This window comes from Zalophus californianus, chromosome 5, assembly GCF_009762305.2.
Source record: "Zalophus californianus isolate mZalCal1 chromosome 5, mZalCal1.pri.v2, whole genome shotgun sequence".
Lineage (NCBI taxonomy): Eukaryota > Metazoa > Chordata > Mammalia > Carnivora > Otariidae > Zalophus > Zalophus californianus.
In genome coordinates this window covers 140,901,297-140,922,799 of record NC_045599.1, presented here as the reverse complement: position 1 = coordinate 140,922,799, position 21,503 = coordinate 140,901,297, and the positions used below count along the sequence as shown (strand labels likewise).

The window sequence follows — 21,503 nt, the reverse complement described above, 5'->3', positions numbered from 1 at the left end:
TTCACCCCCTGTAGGAGTATTACATGTCCACACCCTTGTCATGGCCTATGGTAACTCGATGTATTTTCCCCTTTTTGGCTTTGGAGTTGGTCATGTCACTTCCTTTGGCCAACTGGAAATTAACAGGCAGAAGCTTGAAATGTGCATGAATGATTGGGTTTGCCCTTTTAGGTTCCTACGGTCTTTGTCCATAAGAACAATTTGCCTTGGATAGCCTCTAGTCCAACAAGGCTGAAAGACTGAGGAGCAGGCCTAGATACATCCAAAGCTTGGAGCCATGTCCAGCCCGAATCAGATGAACCCCAGCTGGTCTACAGATAGAAAGCAAGAAGTAAATGCTGACTGCCTGCCCTGAGATCTGTATGCTTATTACACAGCAATACCTGACTACAGGTCCTTACTCAATAAAGAGAAAAGTTATGGCAATCAGGGAATCATGACATATTCGTTATCAATCCTGTTTCTGTTTAGCTTCATGTGAACTGCTGATTAAAAAAAATTTAGAAGATCTTGAGAATACTGTATTATATTGTAGCCTTTTTGACCAAAAATATTTTATATAGATCCACTTTTATATTTTGTCTGGATTCTCTCCTTCTATATAACACGGAGAAGGAGCCAGGATCCATCAGACTTGAGGGTTGGGAGAGGGGAGGGTGATCAAGTTTGGTTAATGACTCTGCTCTTGATACTGTCTTGATGTTAGGTAACCCAGCCATGTGACCCGCGCTTCCTCTCAGACCTTACCACAATGTCAGACCCATGGGAGTGGCTGTCAAGTTATCTTTCAAAGGTGTCAAAATATGAGTGAAGGCAGTATGTGCCTGAAAATAGCTTAGTCCACCATGACCCACACCCCAGTATTTACAACATCCCTTGAAATAACTACTGGAATTCAGGAGTCCCAGAGCACAATGGTAACAGACAGGAAAGAGTGTCCAAAAAGAATATGAAAGGGAACATTCCTTCTTTGTATCTAAAAAGAAGGAGGGTCATGAGATGCTAGAACTATTTAAGCAAAAGCGACTAGAAAATAATTCCCCTGGACTGAGAACTCTGAGTGCTGGACAGCTTATCTTTACGATTTTGTTTCATTAAGATCTTTTCCCGGCTCGGATTACCTGTAGCTTCATCCTACTAATTCTGCATTCCTATGAATTGTATCAACCAATGAATTCCCTCTATTTCCCTTCATTATTAAATTCAAAAGGGCAAAATGAGGGTGAGGGGAAGAAAGAGAATCTCAGGCCCAAGAGTTCACGCACAGTCTAGGTGGTGAGCCCAGACAAAGGCAGAGACGCAACATCAGAGTCTCAACTCCGGTAAATGCAACAGCGTCAACTTTTCACTGGCCTCTCTCTACTTCTCTAAAGCACTTGCTTAGCAGAGAACAGCTTTTCTTCTATTTCAGAAATCAGTTGGAAGTACCAAAAGAAAGAGTTTTCTCCAAAGTTTTAGCTAACTACCTTCTTGCTATTATCGATTTCCTATATTCTAACCAGCATGAGAAAAGTTGTTACCAGCCACGTTGCCTTTCACTGTTGAGGACTTTTGTGCCTTGAACAAGGAACAGAGTCAAACTTCCAAGTCAATCTCTAACTTCCCATGTGCCCTCACAAAGAGCACAAACAAATTCCTCAAACCAGGATCCCTTCCCCCCTTGCATTAGGCAAGTAGAAATGGTCCAACTCAATCACCTAGGTATATGTAAGCAAGGCTGTGGAGAAGGGCAGTCTTTTCTATTCTAGTTTAATGAGGACCTAGATTAGGATACCCCTGTTTTGACCTCAAATCAGTTTCAGATCAATTTCTCAATTTAAAAATACACGTTTCAGGGGGCCTGAGTGGCTCAGTCAGTTAAGCATCTGCCTTCAGCTCAGGTCATGATCCCAGGGTCCTGGGATGGAGTCCCACATCGGGCTCCTTGCTCAGCAGAGACTCTGCTTCTCCCTCTCTCTCTGCCTCTCTCTCTGTGTCTCTCATGAATAAATAAAATCTTTTTAAAAAATAAAATAAAATAAATAAAAATACAAGTTTCTTTTCTTTCAATTACTGAGTCTTCATTTAAAAATTTTCTCAATTACTGAGTCTTCATTACATATTCCAAGCCTGGCACAGCCACAAAAAGCCCTTTAAAGCAAGATGATTTCATTTGAATTTAGCCTCCAGAAAACAAAAAAAAAGTATTTTAAATGCGCAATTTATTCAAAATACACATCCATTTCTGACTTGAGGATGTTTAGCTTGATAAGCTTTGGAATTCAGACAGTTTTCTTTCTATAGCAGATGACTCTTGAGTCATGACTGAAAATATCATCACTCATTTTAATAAAGATAATGACAACTGACCAAAAAAATTTAGGCAAACATCAAGAAAGAGATCTGGGGGGAAAATGTGTTTTCAGTGGAAGTAAAAATACTATTCACAATCTAAAACCTGCAGATCAGGAGAAATAAATACTGGAACCACTTCTTGTGTTTTAAGTGACATTAGATGGCTCTGAAAGTTAGCGTTTAAAAATACTCTCTAAGAATACAAGCCAAATGACTACAGGATTATAAGTTCTCTCTCCCAGTTGTTCAGGTTTTAAAAACAGGCACAAGTAAGAATAGCCTTCAAAAAAAAAAAAACCTAATAAATAGCACACGAGCAATGCAATCTACCCAATAAGGATACCGTATCATGCACTTTTGCCTCCTTTTACCAGATACCTCTAAATAATAACATTGCCCCTCTCATTTCCCTCCTTCCTGCATGCTTTCTCCCCTTTAAAAAAAAATGAGAAAGGAAGCATGACGAAAATGACAAGTGAAGGGCACACCCTTGGGCTCTTCCTTTAGAACCAGTCCTCTCACTGCTGGAGGCATTGGTGCTCCCTAAAATCAGCTTCCATGTTGGCATCCGGCATTTATCCAGTTCCCTAATGCTACCTTCCATTCTCCTGTAGGATTCGTGGACGATGAGCAAAGCCCACCACTTGCCCAGGTTCCCCTCTCTCCCCAGACAGAATCCTGCCCCCTCAAGACAGTGCAGACTGGCCCCCAGTAGCCAGGCGCCAGGTCCAAGGTGCTGTCTGCTGGATGGAAGCGGTCCTGCCCGGCCACAGGCCTCTCCTTCCCCCACAGGGTCGCGCCTCCCTGTTCTGAAAACAAAACCAAGCAAGAGAAAACCAAGCTGCTCACTCTTCACAACAGCCTAAAGGCAGAACCAACCTAAATGTCCATCCACGGATGACCAGACCAGCAAAATGTGATATATCCAAGTAATGGAATATTTTTCAGCCATAAAAAAGAATGAAGTAATAACACCCGCTACAAAATGGATGAGCCTTAAAAATATGATGCTAAGTGAAAGAAGCCAGACACAGCAAGGCCGCGTATTGTATGGTTTGTGGGAAATATCTAGAAGAAGGCAAATCCATGGAGACGGAAAGCACATTTGTGGTTACCAAGGGGCTAGAGGGAAGGGAATGGGGCTTCCTTTTCGGGTGAGGAAATATTCTGGAACTCAACAGTGGTGATGGGTGCCGGATACTGTGAAGGGACTAAAGGTCACTCACGGTCAATTATGGCTCTTCTACCACAATAAAAATAAATTAACAAAAAACAAACAAATTAACAAAAAAAATCACAGATTCATTTCTCTCCACACCCCCACTGCCAATATTTTCCCAAATATGTGGTTCACACGACCCACCTGCATTTTCTCAGCCCTCGTTTTATCCGTAAGCCCCTTAATTTGGTTTTTTACTCCAAAAAGTCACTGCCTCCTCCACACATATAAACAAAAGTATGGGGAACTATTTATAAAGTTCTCCACAAACACTCATATTTTTATACAATCCGGTCGCCTTCCTCAGTGCCCTTAGAACATCACGTACAGCCTCCTCCTTGAAACACTCCTTGCCCCTGACCTCCACCCATGGCATCTTCAAGACCCTTCTTGACCATCCTGACCACGTGTTCCCTTTCCAAGCTCTTATTTCTATTTGCCCAGTAGGAACATTCCGGGCTCCCTGTCCGGTCTGGTGCTTCGTCGGCTTGACCACTCTGGCTGGCCACCTCAAGCCTCCTTGTTTCCTCCCACAAACTGGGGTCACACTGCATTTCTTCAGTGGACGGAGATGTAAGTTGGCAAATGCACCCTCAACGTTTTCTAACAAAGGGGGTTCTTTCACACATAAGGAACACGGTTTCGAATTGCTGCTGTAATGAACTACCAAATTTGGTGGCAGAAAAATCACACATTTATCATCCTACTGTTCTGGTGACCAGAATCTAAAGTGGGTCTGCTGGGCCACATTCTTTCTAGAAGCTTCGGGGGAGAATCTGTTTCCTGGCCTCTTCCACTTTCCAGAGGCAGCTTGCAATCCTTGACTTGTGGCCCTGGGCTCCAACCTCAAAGCCAAAAGCACAGTGTCTTTCTCCTCTCTGGCCACCTGTTTCCCTCTTAAAAAGACCCTTGTGAATACACTGGCCTACCTGGGTCATCCAGGATCCTCTCCCCATTCTAGAGACCCTTAACTTAATCACATCTGCAAAGTCCCCTTCGCCATGTAAGGCACACAGTCACCCATAAGCTCTGGGCATCAGGGGGTGGACGTCTTTGGTAGTTGTGGGGAAAGAGGGCGGCATGCAGTCTACCACAAACACTCCCGGGTCCTGAAGACAACTTTTGGCAGCCACTTCTGTACGCTTCCCAACCAAGCAGGGACCTTCACCCTCAATGGTGTATGGGGCAGTTCATGCCTAGCGGCCAACCACACAGCAAGAAGTCTTCTCTCCTCAGAAGAGCAAATGAAGCAATTTTCTGGGGTTCCCTATTCAAGGTTATTTAGAGCTGGGGGTGAGGGGGTGCGGGGAGGAAGGAAGGAATCCATGCATTTCACTTCCAAGAGAGGAGAAAGTTCTAAGTCAGGGACAGGTGAGGGAAGCAGAGACTCTGGAGAGCACATAATAAAGATCATGTGGAAGATTTTGTGAGTCGTTAGAAATAAGCAGTAAAAGGGTGATGAACTCAAAGTAGTTTGGGCTGGTTTGTATGTGAATGTCCTCCCCACGAATGTGTCCCTGTCACTACTCTTTACCCTTATATTTTAATATAGGTGGGAGAGGAAGCAACGAACACATGCGTCTATCCACATGTATACATGTACGCATACGGACATAACCTTTCACTGGATTTTCTTCCCGTAACTGGAGCGACGCAAATGTTTTTGCCCTGAAATGTGCAAGTACTGGAAACACTGCAGCCACATGTCCAAGTTCCAGCAGCAACCACGTTATTCTCGGCTTCTGGGACACACAGATGTCCCCACCCTCCCACGCCCTCTAGTGGTGGCCAGCATGGGCACCGTGCCACGTGGCAAGAACTTCATTCCACACTAGGTCTCAGCCCAAGTTTTGGTACAGATTTTACACACGCTTGCAAACATACAGTATTCTGGCCTAAGAAACTCTTCCCTTTATGTGTTAGGCATTTACCTTTTTTCTTGTGATTTTTTAGTAGTGCCCTATAGTAAGCTCAGAAACTCAAAAGAAGTAGTGGACAGTCTGGTAAAAGAAAGTGCCCAAAGTCCAGTAAAAAGACAATATGTAAATAAATACAGTATAGTCACATGGTGGGACATTGTACAGCAACAACCCAGAAGGAACCACAGCTATACACAGCAACATGGATTAATCTTTTTGAAAAATGTTTAGTGTCAAGACATTACTTCTAGAAGACTACATAATATGGTACCATTTTTATAGACTCGCCCCCCAAAAAATCTTAGGAATACATGTATATGTAATTTCAATATAGATACACACACACACACACACACACATATATATATATAATTTTTTTTAAAGCAATGGAATGAAGACCACAAAATTCAGGATCATTCTTGCCTTTGGCATGAGGCGGCAGCAGGAGGAGGAGGTAAGGGAGAAACAGTAGCACCAGTCCTGTCTGGGGGAAAGGCTCATGTGTATTCATTTTATTATAATGTTTACAACTTACAAGTATGTTATATTCTTCAATATATCAAATATTATCATTAAAATATAATTAAGGAATATGTGCAGGTAAGTAGATTGATAGATTGATAACTGATAGATGGACAGCTAGACAGAGGGACTAACCCAGGGGTGGGTTGTTCAGAAGAGAACATGAGGTCTTCTCAGCTCCATTCTTGTTTGAATTGCCTAAAGTCCTCCTATAGTTGGGAGCTATCGATCCTAGTCTGAGTGATACAATGAGTTTCCAAATTTTACTTAAGTAAAAACTCATGGATCATGTGTCAATCAGGAGAAGATGCAGTTAGGCCCTTCCCCTGTATGTGGAGGCTCAACCTTGGGCCTGTAGCAGAACCTCAGAAAGGAAGAATTCAAGAATTTTATCCCACCCCTCGGACACCACCTGACCTTGGAAATGAGTAATTTTCATTTTTTTAAAAGATTTTATTTATTTGACAGAGAGAGACACAGCAAGAGAAGGAACACAAGCAGGGGGAGTGGGAGAGGGAGAAGCAGGCTTCCCGCTGAGCAGGGAGCCCGATGCGGGGCTCGATCCCAGGACCCTGGGATCATGACCTGAGCCGAAGGCAGACGCTTAACGATTGAGCCACACAGGTGTCCCATAATTTTCATTTATTACTTAATAATGCATTAATACTTTTCTTCACCCCAATCCTACGAGGCTTAATGTCAAGTGGCACTTGGCCTGGTCAGCTCCCATGCGCCACCCCCCCCCCCCAGTAATGCCTCTGACTTCTTTTTTTTTTTTGCCTCTGACTTATTTCTGAGGCTCCATCCTTCCATAGAGCCCAGCTGCTTCTCTGGACATCGGCCGTGACCTTTATTTCCAATGACAGGGTCACGCCAGTCTCTCTCCTTGTAACCAGAGCCCTGTCTCTGGACGGGAGCTTGGCAGTCAGGGCCCTTAGGCACTTGGAGCCACACTGCCTGCAGACTTCCGTGTGTCACCTCCAACAGCCACAGTCACACACCTCATCCCGCCTGATGGGACGCTCCCCCCTTCATGGTCTCTCTTCCTGATAAAAGCTACCATGCTCATTACAGAAAGGGAAATGTAATGCGGGTAAACAAAATCAAGAAAATGAAAACTACCTGGATTCCCCTAACAGAGCGATCCCACATGTGTACCAACATATCATTATAATGTCATACATTATACCTTCCTGCACTTATTTAAACCTACAGTTTTTTTGGTTTTTTGGTCTTTTTTTTACACAATTAGCGATAAAGGGTAAATTTTCAGATTGCTAAATACTCTTACAACATGATCTTAATGAACTGCATAATACTCCATTTATTCCAGTTATTATGGCTGCATTAAAAAAAACCTTATTGGTATAAAATAAAAAATATATACATATATCATATACAGCTCCTGTCTCAGGGCCTTTGCACTTGCTGTTCCCTCTGCCTAGAAGCTCTTTACCCAGACATGCTTCACAACCTCACTTCCTAGGCTTTGCTCAAAATCTTCAGTCAAGTCTTTCCTGAGCACTTTATTAAAACCTGGTCCTCCCCACCCATGCCTACATACCCTCATCCCCTCTTCTGCTTTCGTTTCCTTAAACGTGGTTCACCATGTAACATTATGTGGTGTAGCATATTTTTCTGGCCTACTCACTAGAATATGAACTCCATGAGGACAGAGTTTGCTGGGTTTTCTTCCACAAATGCTTAGAAATACTGGCAGTAAAGGCACTCAATAAATGTTGGTTGAAAGGATGGATAATGAATAAATAGACATATATAATTTTATGAAAAGACTGAAAGAAAACAAGCAAAATTGGAAGAGTTTAATTTCTGGGTGATGGATTTATAAGGGATTTAGGTTTTCTTCTTTATACGTTTCCTAGATTTTCAGTTTTCAATTGCATGTATTACTTTTAAAATCAGGAGGGGGGAAGATATTTTAAATACTACCAGGCAAAGAGGAGTATAAATAACCATGTTTGGGAACGGTAAAGAAAGAGACAAAGAGGAAGAGACAGAAAAAAAGAAACAGAGAGACAAAGAGAAAGAGAAAAAAGAAGAACAAAACAGAGACAAAAAGAGAGGCAGAGAGGGACCAAGAGATAGAAACACAGAGGCAGGAAAAAAAAAAAAGAAAAGAAAGAAAAGAAAAGAAACAAAGCGAGTTAGAGGTAAACAGAAACTTCCAACTAACTCTGAAGTCTGAATTTATATTCAAATAATCACAATATAGGCCAGGATAAGTTATGAGAAATGTTTTTTTTTTTAAAGATTTTATTTACTTACTTGAGAGAGCGAGAATGAGAGAGAAAGAGAGAGAGAGAGCACACGAGAGGGAAGAGGGTCAGAGGGAGAAGCAGACTCCCTGCTGAGCAGGGAGCCCGATGCGGGACTCGATCCCGGGACTCCAGGATCATGACCTGAGCCGAAGGCAGTCGCTTAACCGACTGAGTCACCCAGGCGCCCCAAGTTATGAGAAATGTTAACCACTAATCATTCTTTCTCTGGCTTTTTAAATCTAATGAAGTAAGAATGCTATTAGGTAACATTAATTAGTCTTAGTTTTTTAATGCATTTGTAAATGAACCACATTTTCAAATCTTCAATAACTCAGGATCTACGACCTAATCAAACCTAATGAGCACGAGGTTAAGATAAACTGAAACATGGATGAAAATGATCAGAGTCAGCGTTTTCATTTGTTATCAAGGGGCTGTAGGGACTCAAGGTGCTGCTGTGGGAAATGGAGGTGTATGCACACTTTTATTTATGCAAAGATAAAGAAGCTCTAAAATAATTTTTTAAATGGGGGTGATGGAACTCATGTTAAATGTTATGGAGTTAACATTAATTTAAAGGAATGTCAAAAACTATCAAACAAAAAATGATACATTATAGTAAAACATAATATTGATGGCTTTTCACTTAGGAGCCTTGAGTTTTAAGTCATTTAGGGCTCACCTAAAGGCTACTGCTCCCAGACCCAGAAAGCCTGACCCCTGGCTTTCTGTCCATGTTCTGACTTGATAAATCTGCTTGGGTAGAAGGAGACTATGTTACTCATGAAAGGAACATGCAGCCAGAAACAGGTCTAACCATTGATTGCCCTTGTCAATGAAGCCGGTGGGCTATGAAACGCACTTCCTGTTTGGTTTTATTTTTATTTATTTATTTATTTATTTATTTATTTATTTATTTATTTTTATTTATTTATTTTAAAAATTTTATTTATTTATTTGACAGAGAGAGACGGTGAGAGCAGGAACACAAGCAGGGGGAGTGGGAGAGGGAGAAGCAGGCTTCTTGCTGAGCAGGGAGCCCGATGTGGGACTCGATCCCAGGACCCTGGGACCATGACCCGAGCCGAAGGCAGACGCTTAACGACTGAGCCACCCAGGCACCCTGGTTTTATTTTTAATGCTTCAGGAAATGTATCCCATCGGTGGTGAGGATCCATGTGAATTTCAGGGTGAGATTTTTCTCTTGAACTCATGTTCTAGCCATGTTTCAGTTTGACAGGCTCCCGAGAGACAAAGACAGCCCCTAAATGTCTAGCAGGGGGCATTTTCAAAAACCCATAAGTAATTTTCTATGTAGGTATACCACTCATGGTGAAGAGAGAGGCAGCAGAATTCTGCTAGTCCTCCACACTAGCTTTAAAAACTGTTTAGAGTCCTTTGTTCCATACTTGTCTTCAAACTGGTCTAATTTTCAAACCACAACTTTAAAAAATGAATACAACAGATTGGAATCCGGATGAAAAACTTAGAGAAACTTCCAGACCAAGTCTCAGCAGCTCTGGCTGAGAGCTCGCCATCTATCAGTCACTGAATGGGGCTGGCTGTTCTTTCCTGACAGAAAGGAAGAAAGAGGCTTTGACTCTCCATTGTGCAATACAGGACTACAGAATAGAGTTCAATTATTATTTTGGGAGAAAAAAAGGAATAAAGGCCTATTTGGATTTTTATTTTGGCAGGATAGAGATTTGAATAGTGTTTCGCTCCCAGGCCAGCCCAGACATCTTCAGCCAAAGACTTATTCAAGTTCAGACATGCTTATGCTAAAATCCAGCAGACTTTGATTTTAAGGGAATATTTTCTCTAAAAGTAAATAATTTTTACCCAATTTAATTCATTCAAATGTATCCTTCGCAGCAAAATTTTCTTTTAAAACTCATGGAGATGTGGCTCCCTGTCTACAGTTCTGGCTGAAATTAAATTGAAAAAAAAATACAGCTTTCAAATATAATGCCTTATGACAAAGGTACAAGGACAAGATTATAAAACACAAGTCACAAGGTGACTTTTAGACACATTCAAAAATGCTCAAACTGTAAAAATCGACTAGTTTCAATGGGCAAGTCAAAAATCATTGCTGTGCTTAACAGCAAAGAAAGGATACTTTTTAAGATACCATATGACTATGCAAGGCTTTTTACTTAGTAATTCACCTTGTCAATGTAATTTTGATGAGTAAGGATGATTCATAAATACTGAAAATGCAGTTTTCACACTAAATTCTATTCCTGAGAGAGACAATTTAGCAAATTCTAGATGACTTTTCACTTTTAACAGAGACATAAAGTCATGCTCAAGGGTTTAATTAATTAGACATCCCCTACTTAAATGCTCCAGTCTGTTCTGGGCATATGAGCCGGGGCAAGCTTAGGACTTGGGTTTTACAACCAAAGATTCTTGGCTCCTTTTCCTTGGAAAAAAATAGAACCAGCTAGAATACTCTGACTGGCAGTTATCAGGAAGCTGACAAGGCAGAAGGGCATTTTATCCCATGAAGGGGGGCCACACAGATATTTCTCCTGAGAGCAGGTGAGACGGAGACACGCTGACACCCCCGCCATTTGACCAAGGTAGAGGCAAAAAGGTCACGACTCTTGCTAATCCCTGCTGGCTCTAGAAATACTGACTGTTAATTCTCTGCTATGCCTCTGAAGAGTCAACTCCAGGTAAGGCAAAGTAGATCTGATGTCCTCATGAAATCACTGGAAAGCCACTCCCCGATTCTTGTGAAGGGCACCCTGCTAGAGGCATCGAGATTCCAGGGACACCTGTTAGAAAAACCCAGAGTTCTCAGCCATAATTTCCAAACTCTTTAGCTGCCATGAAAAAAAGTGGTATTTTCTGTAAATTGGCACTGAACGATAAAACAAGATTTTTGATGAGAATTTTGAGAATAGCTCATCTGGTTATAACATACCCAACTATTAAAGAAGTCTGTAAAGAAATTTTGAATGATCAGGATATATGCAAGTGAAGTTATTCCTGTCAAATTTATACTTAGAAAAACCTGGCCAAAATGAAAACAAATTTATGTTTTTAAAAGGCAGTGTGCACAATGTCTCCTTTGTTAACATGAGATTTTATTCAGTCAGCTGCCAGAGTCACGTGCTGAAATAAAAAGCTCTTAGGACACTGAAGGTCAGGTTGCATTTCAATACTCAGAATGAGCCATAAGAGATGTTAATTTGGTTCAGTGGACAGACTGCTCTGTATACACCCTGTCCAGGTTGTAGAGTTAGTGACATACTGTTTATTAAAAAATAGGTCAAGCAGGAGCCCTTCTCAGAACTTACCCACTGTGAACCGCAGTTTCACAAAATCAACTTTCCATGTATGAAAATCCATATATGAGTAGCATCTGATTAAAATTATCCAACTTTTATTACTGATCACCACATCAGAAATTAGATGCTGACTTTATTGTTATTTACCAGTATGATCTATGTGAACTTTATGAATAGCCTTTAAATGCCCAGAGAAACTACACATATACATAAGTGTACAGTATCATCTTCATGCTAAATTTTGAGGGAAATACTTTCAGCTAAGCCAACAGAAGCAAATTTTCCCGAAGAGTAAATAACAGTCTGGGAAATAAGCCATCAGACTAGAGAAGGTTTTATCTATTTGTGGGAGAGAATGAGAGAGAGAGCGCACAAGAGGGAAGAGGGTCAGAGGGAGAAGCAGACTCCCCGCCGAGCAGGGAGCCCGATGCGGGACTCGATCCCGGGACTGACTCCAGGATCATGACCCGAGCCGAAGGCGGGAGATCCTTTTTGTTCTCTAGCTTTCCTGAGACATAGTTGACATATAACATTGTATAAGTTTACCGTGTACAATATGAGGGTTTGATACACATAAATTGTGACATGATTACCACACAGATAGCTAACACATCCTCCACCTCACATAATTCCCATTTTGTTGGGGAGGTGGTGACAACACTGAAGTGCACTCTCTTAGCAACTTGCAAGTACACAATATTACATTGTTGACTAGAGCGGCCATGTTGTACGTTAGATCGCCAGGACTCACTGGTCTTATAACTGCAAGTGTATGTATGCCCTTTGGCCAACTTCTCATTTCCCTTCCCTCCCAGCCCCTGGCAGCTACCAGGCTCCGCTCCTGTTTTTATCAGCAGCTTTTTTAGATGCCACAGATAAGTGAGACCACACAGGTTTGTCTTTCTCTGACTTATGTTACTTAGCACAATGCCCTCCAGGTTCATCCATATTGTCACAAATAGCGGAATTTCCTTCTTTTTGTATGGCTAAATAATATTCCCTTGTATATATGTCCCTATGTATCCATTCGTCCACTGTTGGACACTTAGGCTCTTTCAACGTCTTGGCTGTTTTGAATAACATTGCAGTAAACATGCTGGTACAGGTTTCTGTTTGTGGCACTGATGTCCCTTCCTTCTGGGTATACCTAGCGGTGGGATCGCTGGATCATAGGGTAGTTCTATTTTTAAGTTTTTAGGAACCTCCACCCTGTTTTGCATAGGGGCTACACCAATTTACATTCCCACCAACAGTGCACAACGGTTCCCTTTGCAAGGAGCTCTTTTGTAATTAAAAAGCTTTACAATGGCATTATGAAGAGAGAATGGTCCATTATTTGCCTCACCTTTTTATAGTGAACTTAATGATCTTTAATGAAGCAATTAAAGCCCCACAGAGAGAAGGCCTGGCTCGTTCTGAGAGTGAGACAGCAAACCAGCCACAGAAGTGGAAAGACCCTAATCCCACAATGCTCATGTGAGCAAAACCGCGCCTCTCTGACTCAGAAGAGCCTCTCATACAGCACTGCATTTTGTCCTTCAAATAAAGTGGTTCTGAATTTTTCAGTGTGAAAAACACAAGCACTACCCAGTACAAGACACTAAGAATCACCATAAGCAACATACCGAATCAAAGAAATTAGAGGAATAAATATTGTAATTTCATGTCTCCATGATGAATAGAGAACAGAATACAATTACACAGGAGAAACTGTGAACTCAGCCATCGAAAAGAATGAAATCTTGCCATTTGCAACGACACGGATGGGGCTAAAGAGTATTATGTTAAGTGAAATAAGGCAGTCAGAGAAAGATATCATGATTTCACTCAAATGTGGGATTTAAGAAACAAAACAGATGAACACAGGGGAAGGGGAATAAATAAAGAGAGAGGGAGGCAAACAAAAGAGACTATTTAAGGGAGGTAGGTGGGGGATGGGTTAGATGAGTGATGGGTATCAAGGGTACTTGTTTTGATGAGCACTTATATGTAAGTGATAAATCACTAAATTCTATTCCTGAAACCAATATCACACTATATTTTAACTAGCTAGAACTTAAATAAAAATCTGGGGGGAAAAAAAAAACCAGTGTAAAAATACCGCAAAGTATCCCTTCTACTGTGGATTAAATCCCTTTGAAGGAGTCACCGGCCAAACAAAAACGTAACAAGATAACAAAATGAAAGAAATGGGAATGATTCTTTGATCCCACTTCTGACCACCAGCTACAATTTTGGTCCCACAGCTGATGATCTTGCCAAGTTCATTCCTCTCTTGGCCTCAGTTTGTCTCATCTGCTGAGGAGGTGAGAGAGAGAATCATTTCAGATATCCCTTCCAGCCCTAAAAAGTCTGTAATGCAATCTGAGGTATTTGTGTGTTTGAGATACTGTGATTCATAATAAGAAATATAGATTTGGCCTTTATCCCCAAGTTTCTGGGTGGGGGTGGGACCAGAGGGGGACCTTCTCCACACCACCTAGCGATTCTAGGTCACCAGCTGAGGGTTCTACAACTCAACTTGATTCTGACATTATCTACCCGGAGATAGAGTCAGACCCCCCCGCCAGGTTAAGGCTCCATCCCACAAGGCTGTCCCCTCCCCCACTTCAGATGCCATTTGCAACCCAGGCTGTCACCTGTGCTTCTGACCAACCTGCTATATACTGGAGGTTCCAACAATCCCCTCTCGAGTTCCATTACTTGGCTCCAGCAGCTCCCAGCACTCAAACATTTTACTTACTACATTACAGGTTTGCTACAAAAGATGTAACTAAGAAACAACCAGCTGGAAGAGAAGCCTAGGGCAAGGCATGGGGAAGGAGTGGGGAGCTTTCATGGCCTCCCCAAATGGGCTGCTCCTCCACAAATCACGTGGTCACCCACCTGGAAGCTCTCCAAACACCGTCCTTTTGGGTTTTTATGGAGGCTTCATTCCACAGGCACAATTGATTAAATCATTGGCCATTGGTGATTGGTTCAACCTCCAGCTCCTCTCCCTTCCCCAGAGAAGGGAAGCAGGACTGAAAGTTCCAATCTTCCAATCTAATCAATTCCCATGCCAACCAGCCCTTGTCCTTAGGTGCCTTAGAAAAGCCTCCTCATTAACATAACAAAAGACACCTTTCTCTCAACAATTAGGAAAGTGCAAAAGTTTTAGTGATTTGGTGCCAGAACCTTGGGGACAAAGGCCAAATCTATATTTCTTATTATGAATCACAATATCTCACACACGCAAATACCTCAAATTGCATTACAGACTTTTTAGGGCTGGAAGGGATATCTGAAATGATTCTCTCTCTCACCTCCTCAGCAGATGAGAAAAACTGAGGCCGAGAGGAATGAACTTGGCAAGATCATCAGCTGTGGGGCTGGGACCAGGATGAACCTGAATATGTATCCAGGTAATTGTGAAGTGAATGAGACCCTCCCTTAAAAAGCTTATTTCCAAGGCACCTGCGTGGCGCAGTTGGTTAAGTGACCGACTCTTGGTTTTGGCTCAGGTTGTAACCTCAGGGTTGTGAGAAGAAGCCCTGCAACAGGCTCCTCGCTCAGCGGGAGATTTTTTTCTCCCTCTCCTTTGCCCCTCCCCCCGTCCTGTGCTCACTCCCTCTGCCCCTCCTCCTGCTTGCTCTCTCTCTCACTGAGATATATAAATCTAAAAAAAAAAAAAAAGGTTATTTCCATTATCATGCCTTCTCTGGAGGCACATAAGCACTTTCCCAAAGCAGTGAAATATTATAAATCTAAAAAAAAGCCATATGATAAGCTACTTACTCCCTGACCAAACCTGGCATTGGCAAAGTGAGTTCCTTGGTCCTGCTCACTATTTTATTTTTTCCAAATCATTATCAAACACTCAAACAGCTTCTTTTTTTTAAAAGATTTTATTTATTTATTTGACAGAGAGAGAGACAGCGAGAGAGGGAACACAAGCAGGGGGAGTGGGAGAGGGAGAAGCAGGCTTCCTGCTGAGCAGGGAGCCCGATGCGGGGCTCGATCCCAGGACCCTGGGACCATGACCTGAGCCGAAGGCAGATGCTTAACCGACTGAGCCACCCAGGCACCCCTCAAACAGCTCCTAAACAGGGCTTGGACAGCAAGGGCTCTAGAAAAAGCAGGCAATTGATACTTTCACCAGTCAAAATAAGGACCAGTAAATCACAAAGTGCTCTTTTTTTTTTAAGATTTTATTTATTTATTCATGAGAGACAGAGGGAGAGAGAGAGAGAGAGAGAGAAGCAGAGGGAGAAGCAGGCTCCCAAGGAGCAGGGAGCCCGATGCGGGACTCGATCCCAGGACCCTGGGATCATGACCTGAGCCGAAGGCAGACGCTTAACCATCTGAGCCACCCAGGTGCCCACAAAGTGCTTTTTTTTAAAAAGATTTATTTATTATTTATTTTGAGAGAGAGAGAATGAGAGAGAGAGTACATGAGAGGGGGGAGGGTCAGAGGGAGAAGCAGACTCCCCGCTGAGCAGGGAGCCCGATGCGGGACTCGATCCCGGGACTCCAGGATCATGACCTGAGCCGAAGGCAGTCGCTTAACCAACTGAGCCACCCAGGCGCCCAACACAAAGTGTTTTTTTAAAAAGCTCACTGGGGGGCACCTGGGTGGCTCAGTTGGTTAAGCGACTGCCTTCGGCTCAGGTCATGATCCTGGAGTCCCGGGATCGAGTCCCACATCGGGCTCCCTGCTTAGCGGGGAGTCTGCTTCTCCCTTTGACCCTCAGCCCTCTCATTATCTCTCTCTCTGTGTCATTCTCTCTCTCTCAAAAATAAATAAAATTTAAAAAAATAAAAAATAAAAAAAAAATAAAAAGCTCACTGGGTCGCATCTTCCCCCAACCAAAATTAAGGAGCAAGCTCAAATTCTTCACTTGCACAGGAAGCTTACACACTTGCCCAAGGAGGTCCAGTGTGTCTGCGGTGGGCAGCACTAGAACCCAAGCCCCGTACTGCCAGGCCAGCCAGGGATGGGTTCGTGCCTAAAGGGGCCTGCATGTCACAAGGGCAGCATCATTAACCAATTTCAAATCACTCTCTCTGATCCTGTTCTTATCAACAGCCTTCTGATCTTAATTTGATTTCCCAAGCAGATTCCCCTGCTTAAAATAACCAACTTGGAGAAACCTGGACAAACATTACTTTGGCCAGGTGGTCAAGGTTAAAACTGTAATGATAAATCACATCGATGAGACGTACCCTTAATACAATGTGATAACAATGGCACTCTACCGCTGTGCTCTTCTTCCCCAAACCCATAACCTCAGTCTAGTCACAAGAAAAACACCAAATTCTAATAAAGGGACATCCTACAATATATCTGACTAGTACTCCTCAAAACTGTCAAGGTCAACAAAAATAAGAAAAGTCTGAGAAACTGTCACAGCCAAGAGGAGCCTAAGGAGGTATGTCTATGAAATGCATTGTGGAATCCTGGATGGGATCCTAGAACAAAAAAAAAGACATCAGGCGAAAACTAGGGAAATCTGCACACAGCATGGACTTTTAGCTAATAAGAAGATATTGATTAATTGTGACAATGTATGGTAGTAATGTAATATTACTATGTGAAGAGAAGAAAGGTAGGGGGTGTACTATCTGTATATGGAAACTCTGTACTATCTTCTCAATTTTTCTGTAAATCTCAACTGTTCTAAAACATAAAGTCAATTTTAAAGAAGGAGAGAACCAACTGATAGATCTGAATCCACTGGACATCTTGGAGCCTCAGTCACCTACCCTCTTGTTAGCAATAACATTGAAAAAAAACCAAGTTCCTTACCTTTCGCTGAGGCTTCTCCACAACTGTGCACCTGTAACAAGGAGAGGCAAAAAGCAAGACATTAATGGAGGTGTTTTTCTCTTGAGGCATTTCTCAACTTAGAAATATTCTGAGCTATTTAACATGAAATGCTTAGGGGCGCCTGGGTGGCTCAGTCGGTTAAGCGTCTGCCTTTGGCTCAGGTCATGATCCCAGGGTCCTGTGATTGAGTCCCGAATCAGGCTCCCTGCTCAGCAGGGAGTCTGCTTTCCCTCTCTTTCTGCCCCTCCCCGAGGCTTGTGCTTGTGCGCACACACACACACTCTCTCTCTCTCAAATAAATAAATAAAATCTAAAAAAAAAATGAAATGCTTAAATATTTAAACTCTAGGAATTATCAAACCATTCAGTGTATACCTCCGGTACCATAATTAATTCATGCGATTAGTCCATGAATACTTGAGATCCTACTACATGTAAAACACTTGGACAGGTCCCATGAGAGATAGAGCTCTACATCACACGTGGTCCCGCCTCAGGGACTTGACTGTTCAGTGCGGTAGTCCTAGCATGCACTCAAGTACATATGAACCGAGGTAGGTGGTGTAGGAACTACACAAAAAGCCCAAACCACGAGAGTTCAGGGAAGAGAGAAAAACAGGCCGCTCAAGGAAGCACCAATAACCGAGGTGGCATTTAAGGTGGGTTCTGAAATGGTGCTGACGGAAGGAGAATGAAGACAACTGTTACTTGAGAAAGGAGATTTTTATCTATTTATTCTTTAGGTGTTTTGAGCTTATACCTAGGCTCAAATGAAATCAACAGAAAAAAATGTATACTTAGATCAATCACTTGCTTTCTTGATTGGCTTTCTTTCTTTACTGTGCTATATCTTAATATTATACTCTCAGCTACCAGCTTTAATGAAGTGCAATATTAGAAGTGGCCACGAGGCCGTTTCTGCATTTTCCCATGAAACGAATGCCAACGATGTTGTCCCTTTTGTTCTGCAGTCTCCCCTATCAAAGATCTATGTAATAAATTCTTAAATTGAGTCCCAGGAAAAAAAGTTTCTCAAAATTGCTCACATTCTTTCATCAGACTATTAGAAGAATTGTTCAGTTGGTCTAGTTTCCCTTTTTGCCTTGGCTGCCAGTAAACCCAGAGATGACTCTGTCGCTCAGTTACGGTCACCGTATCAGAATCCTGTTCCTCTACTACACCTTTTTAAATGAGTTTCATTTTTTATGATCCTTATAAGCTTTTGGGGTTAGATGGCATCTACTTGGGGGTTAGATGGCTTGTCAAACAAAGCAAATAAACGATTCAAAAGAATCCAAGGAATTCTGAGCACTAGTGAGGCCTCAAGGTAATGTTGGAAAGTGGGATAAAGTTGAGCACTAACAAACCACCTGTCATAGGACATTTCTCTGTTAACACTGGATCCAAGAGTAGAGAAAGCAGATAACACTAAGGGGTGTTTGCTTGTTTGGTCTGTCATTAAAAGTGAGGAAAAGGAGTATGGTTGCTGGCTAAGGGGACGAAGACATTTAGAATGGCAGGGGCAGGAGCACCACAGTCACGGAGCACAGAGCAGGCTGGGCTGTGCGGGGCTGGGGGGCAGTGCGGGGGGAGACGCTGAGCAGGGCAGCACTTACACGGAAAGCAGAGAGCGGGTTCCTGAGGAGCGAGGGGCTGGCAGAACATGGCATAAGTGGGCAGTGCAGGTTTCACAGGAGGAAGAGTATAAAGAGACAGGTGGATATGCTCCACAGGTGGCCACGTGGGGACCTGCTGAGCCCTCCCCCCCACCACACAGGGCGGTTCTTGAATAGGATATTAAAGGGAACCAGTGTGGAAATTCTGGGCTCTTCTGTCATGAGAGAGAGGGGTAGGCGATGGAGGAAGAGCCTATGGCTGCAGAAAAGTTCCCCAGGGCCTGGATGAAGAGAAGTGTGCACTCAAGGTAGGCACCAGCAAGAGTGAGCGAGAAATCCACCGCAGCTGGAGGCTGCTCACGCTGCTGACTCGCAACAGACACGTGGGCTCTGGTAGGTTCCACAAAGATTAATTTACCTGAAAGGATCTTCATACTCGGGCCTCACCTACTTCATAGGAAGCATCTAAGATGGTATTAAAGATCACAATGTGGGGGGCGCCTGGGTGGCTCAGTCGGTGATGTGTCTGCCTTTGGCTTAGGTCATGATCTTCGGGTCCCGGGATCGAGCCCTGCGCCGGGCTCTCCGCTCAGTGGAGAGTCTGCTTATCTCCCTCTGCCCCTCCCCCACGCATGCTCTCACTCTCTCTCGCTCATGCTCTCTCTCTCTCAAATAAAATCTTGAAGGAAAAAAGATAACCATGGGGGAAGAGGAGGTATAAAACTAAATTCGTAACAATGGAAGTTTGCTATCTTCAACCAGGAATGCGGGGGGGGGGGGAGCGGAAACCCCGAGATGGGAGGGGAGAGAACAGCCCCGTGAGCCTGAGGACCCGCTCACGCTTTCCCAGCTGCTGCGGCAAAGCCAAGACATCCGGCCCGAGTGGCTGGCAGGTCTGGTGGAAGCCACGGAGTTTCCATAACCGCATCTGGCTCGAACTGGGCGCCTCGCAGAGACACATTCATCACAGCAGGGCCCTGGGCTGAAAGGTCTGCAGAGGCGGGCTCCTGCCAGCTATGTGCAGGGCTCACACGGACTTTGTCTATGTGCTTTGTCTCCACAGACTCCACTGAAGGAGGCCGGGGTGGGCACCAGTGTTCCTTCAGTCATAGGCTGAGGAGTGCCGGGAAAGCACAGCGGTTAATCCTGGTTCTCCTTTCCTCTCGGTGCATAGCAGGCCACCCAGTTAAAACCCTGACGTAAAGCTTGGCCTGGGACACACCCTGCCCTACAAGATGGAGGCATGAGAGCTCCCGGGGTGGGGTGGGGGGGCAGAGAGGCCTATGGGGGTGGGGTATCTGGAAGCCCCTGCAAGCCCCGCGCTGAGGCAGGCCCCGCACAGAAAGGCGCTCCACACAGACTGCCTGATGGGCCAACAAACCCCGTGTTGTTCAGATTCTGCATCAGAGCTGCAGGGGGCAGAGGGTCACTGCGCCCGAGGCACTTCTAGTCGATGCTCTTAGGTGGCCCTCACACAACTGCGTGGTTGCGGGTCAGTTTCTGCCATTTCATGGGATAAGGAGACCGAGTGACAGTGGGCTTTTCTGCCCCGAACCCTGAAAAATCTTACTTTATATGGAAAAAGGGAGGTACCACATGGGATTCAGTCAAGGATCAAGAGATGTGGAGACTGTCCTGGGTTATCCAGGTTGGGCCCCAAATGCAGTCACAGGGATCCCTGTAAAAGGGAGGCAGAGGGAGATCTGGTGAGGATGGAAGAGGAGAGGGGGCCAGGAGCACCGGAGGCAGGGAGTGGAGTGTTGAGGCTGCAAGCCAATACACCAAGCAAGCACCGGAGGCCGGGAGAAGAAAAGAATGCTTCCCTAGCGCCTCTGGAGGGGGCACAGCCCTGCCAGCACCTTGATTTTGGCCCCATGCTATACTGATTTTGCATGACTGGCCTCCAGAACAGTGAGAGAAGGGATTTCTGTCGTTTTGAGCCACCACGCTGATGATTTGTTACTGCAGCCCCAGGACACTAACACAGTCCAGGATGGGTGCCCTCCACGACCGGGGAGTGGAGTGAATGAGCTCAAGGACTAGACCCTTCAGGCTCGTATTCTTCCAACTCTCCCAGCTTAGTTTGGTAAAGGACTGAACCTTTGTAAGCAGAGGTGTCCCACCCTTTAGGAATACGAAAGTCCCGTCTTTGCAAGAACATCAAGCCAATGAGTCAAGGCTGAGAATGACCTCTGCGTGAGTGGTCAAGAATGAGAAAAGAGCAGTTGCAAAGTTTTCCAGCTCTGTCCTGGCCTTCCGTGCTTGTCTGCTCCTTATAAGGTGTGCCCAGATGCGACCCAGTTTGATGCAACACCAACACTGCTGAGATGCTCATCTAAAATGGCCATTGATAGACTTTTTAAGCAGTTCTTTTCTTCTAAGATTCCCCTGAAGAAGGTCCCAGAGGGTGAAGATGTTACGAAGTCTAGTGGAGAAAAATGGGCTCTCCTGTATCCATTAGGAATCAGGGCAAGAAACAGGGCATCGCCATGCGTGGATTGGA

General features: G+C 43.9%; 1 protein-coding gene across 1 annotated transcript in view; it reads right to left on the bottom strand.

Annotated features, from left to right (window-relative positions):
• Positions 1-21,503, bottom strand: part of RETREG1 (reticulophagy regulator 1) — a 125,366-nt gene that overhangs the window by 69,084 nt on the left and 34,779 nt on the right. The window contains exon 3 of the mRNA XM_027605056.1: positions 17,364-17,394. Within this exon, the coding sequence (XP_027460857.1) occupies positions 17,364-17,394 (31 nt within the window). The remainder of the gene's footprint in view (positions 1-17,363; positions 17,395-21,503) is intronic.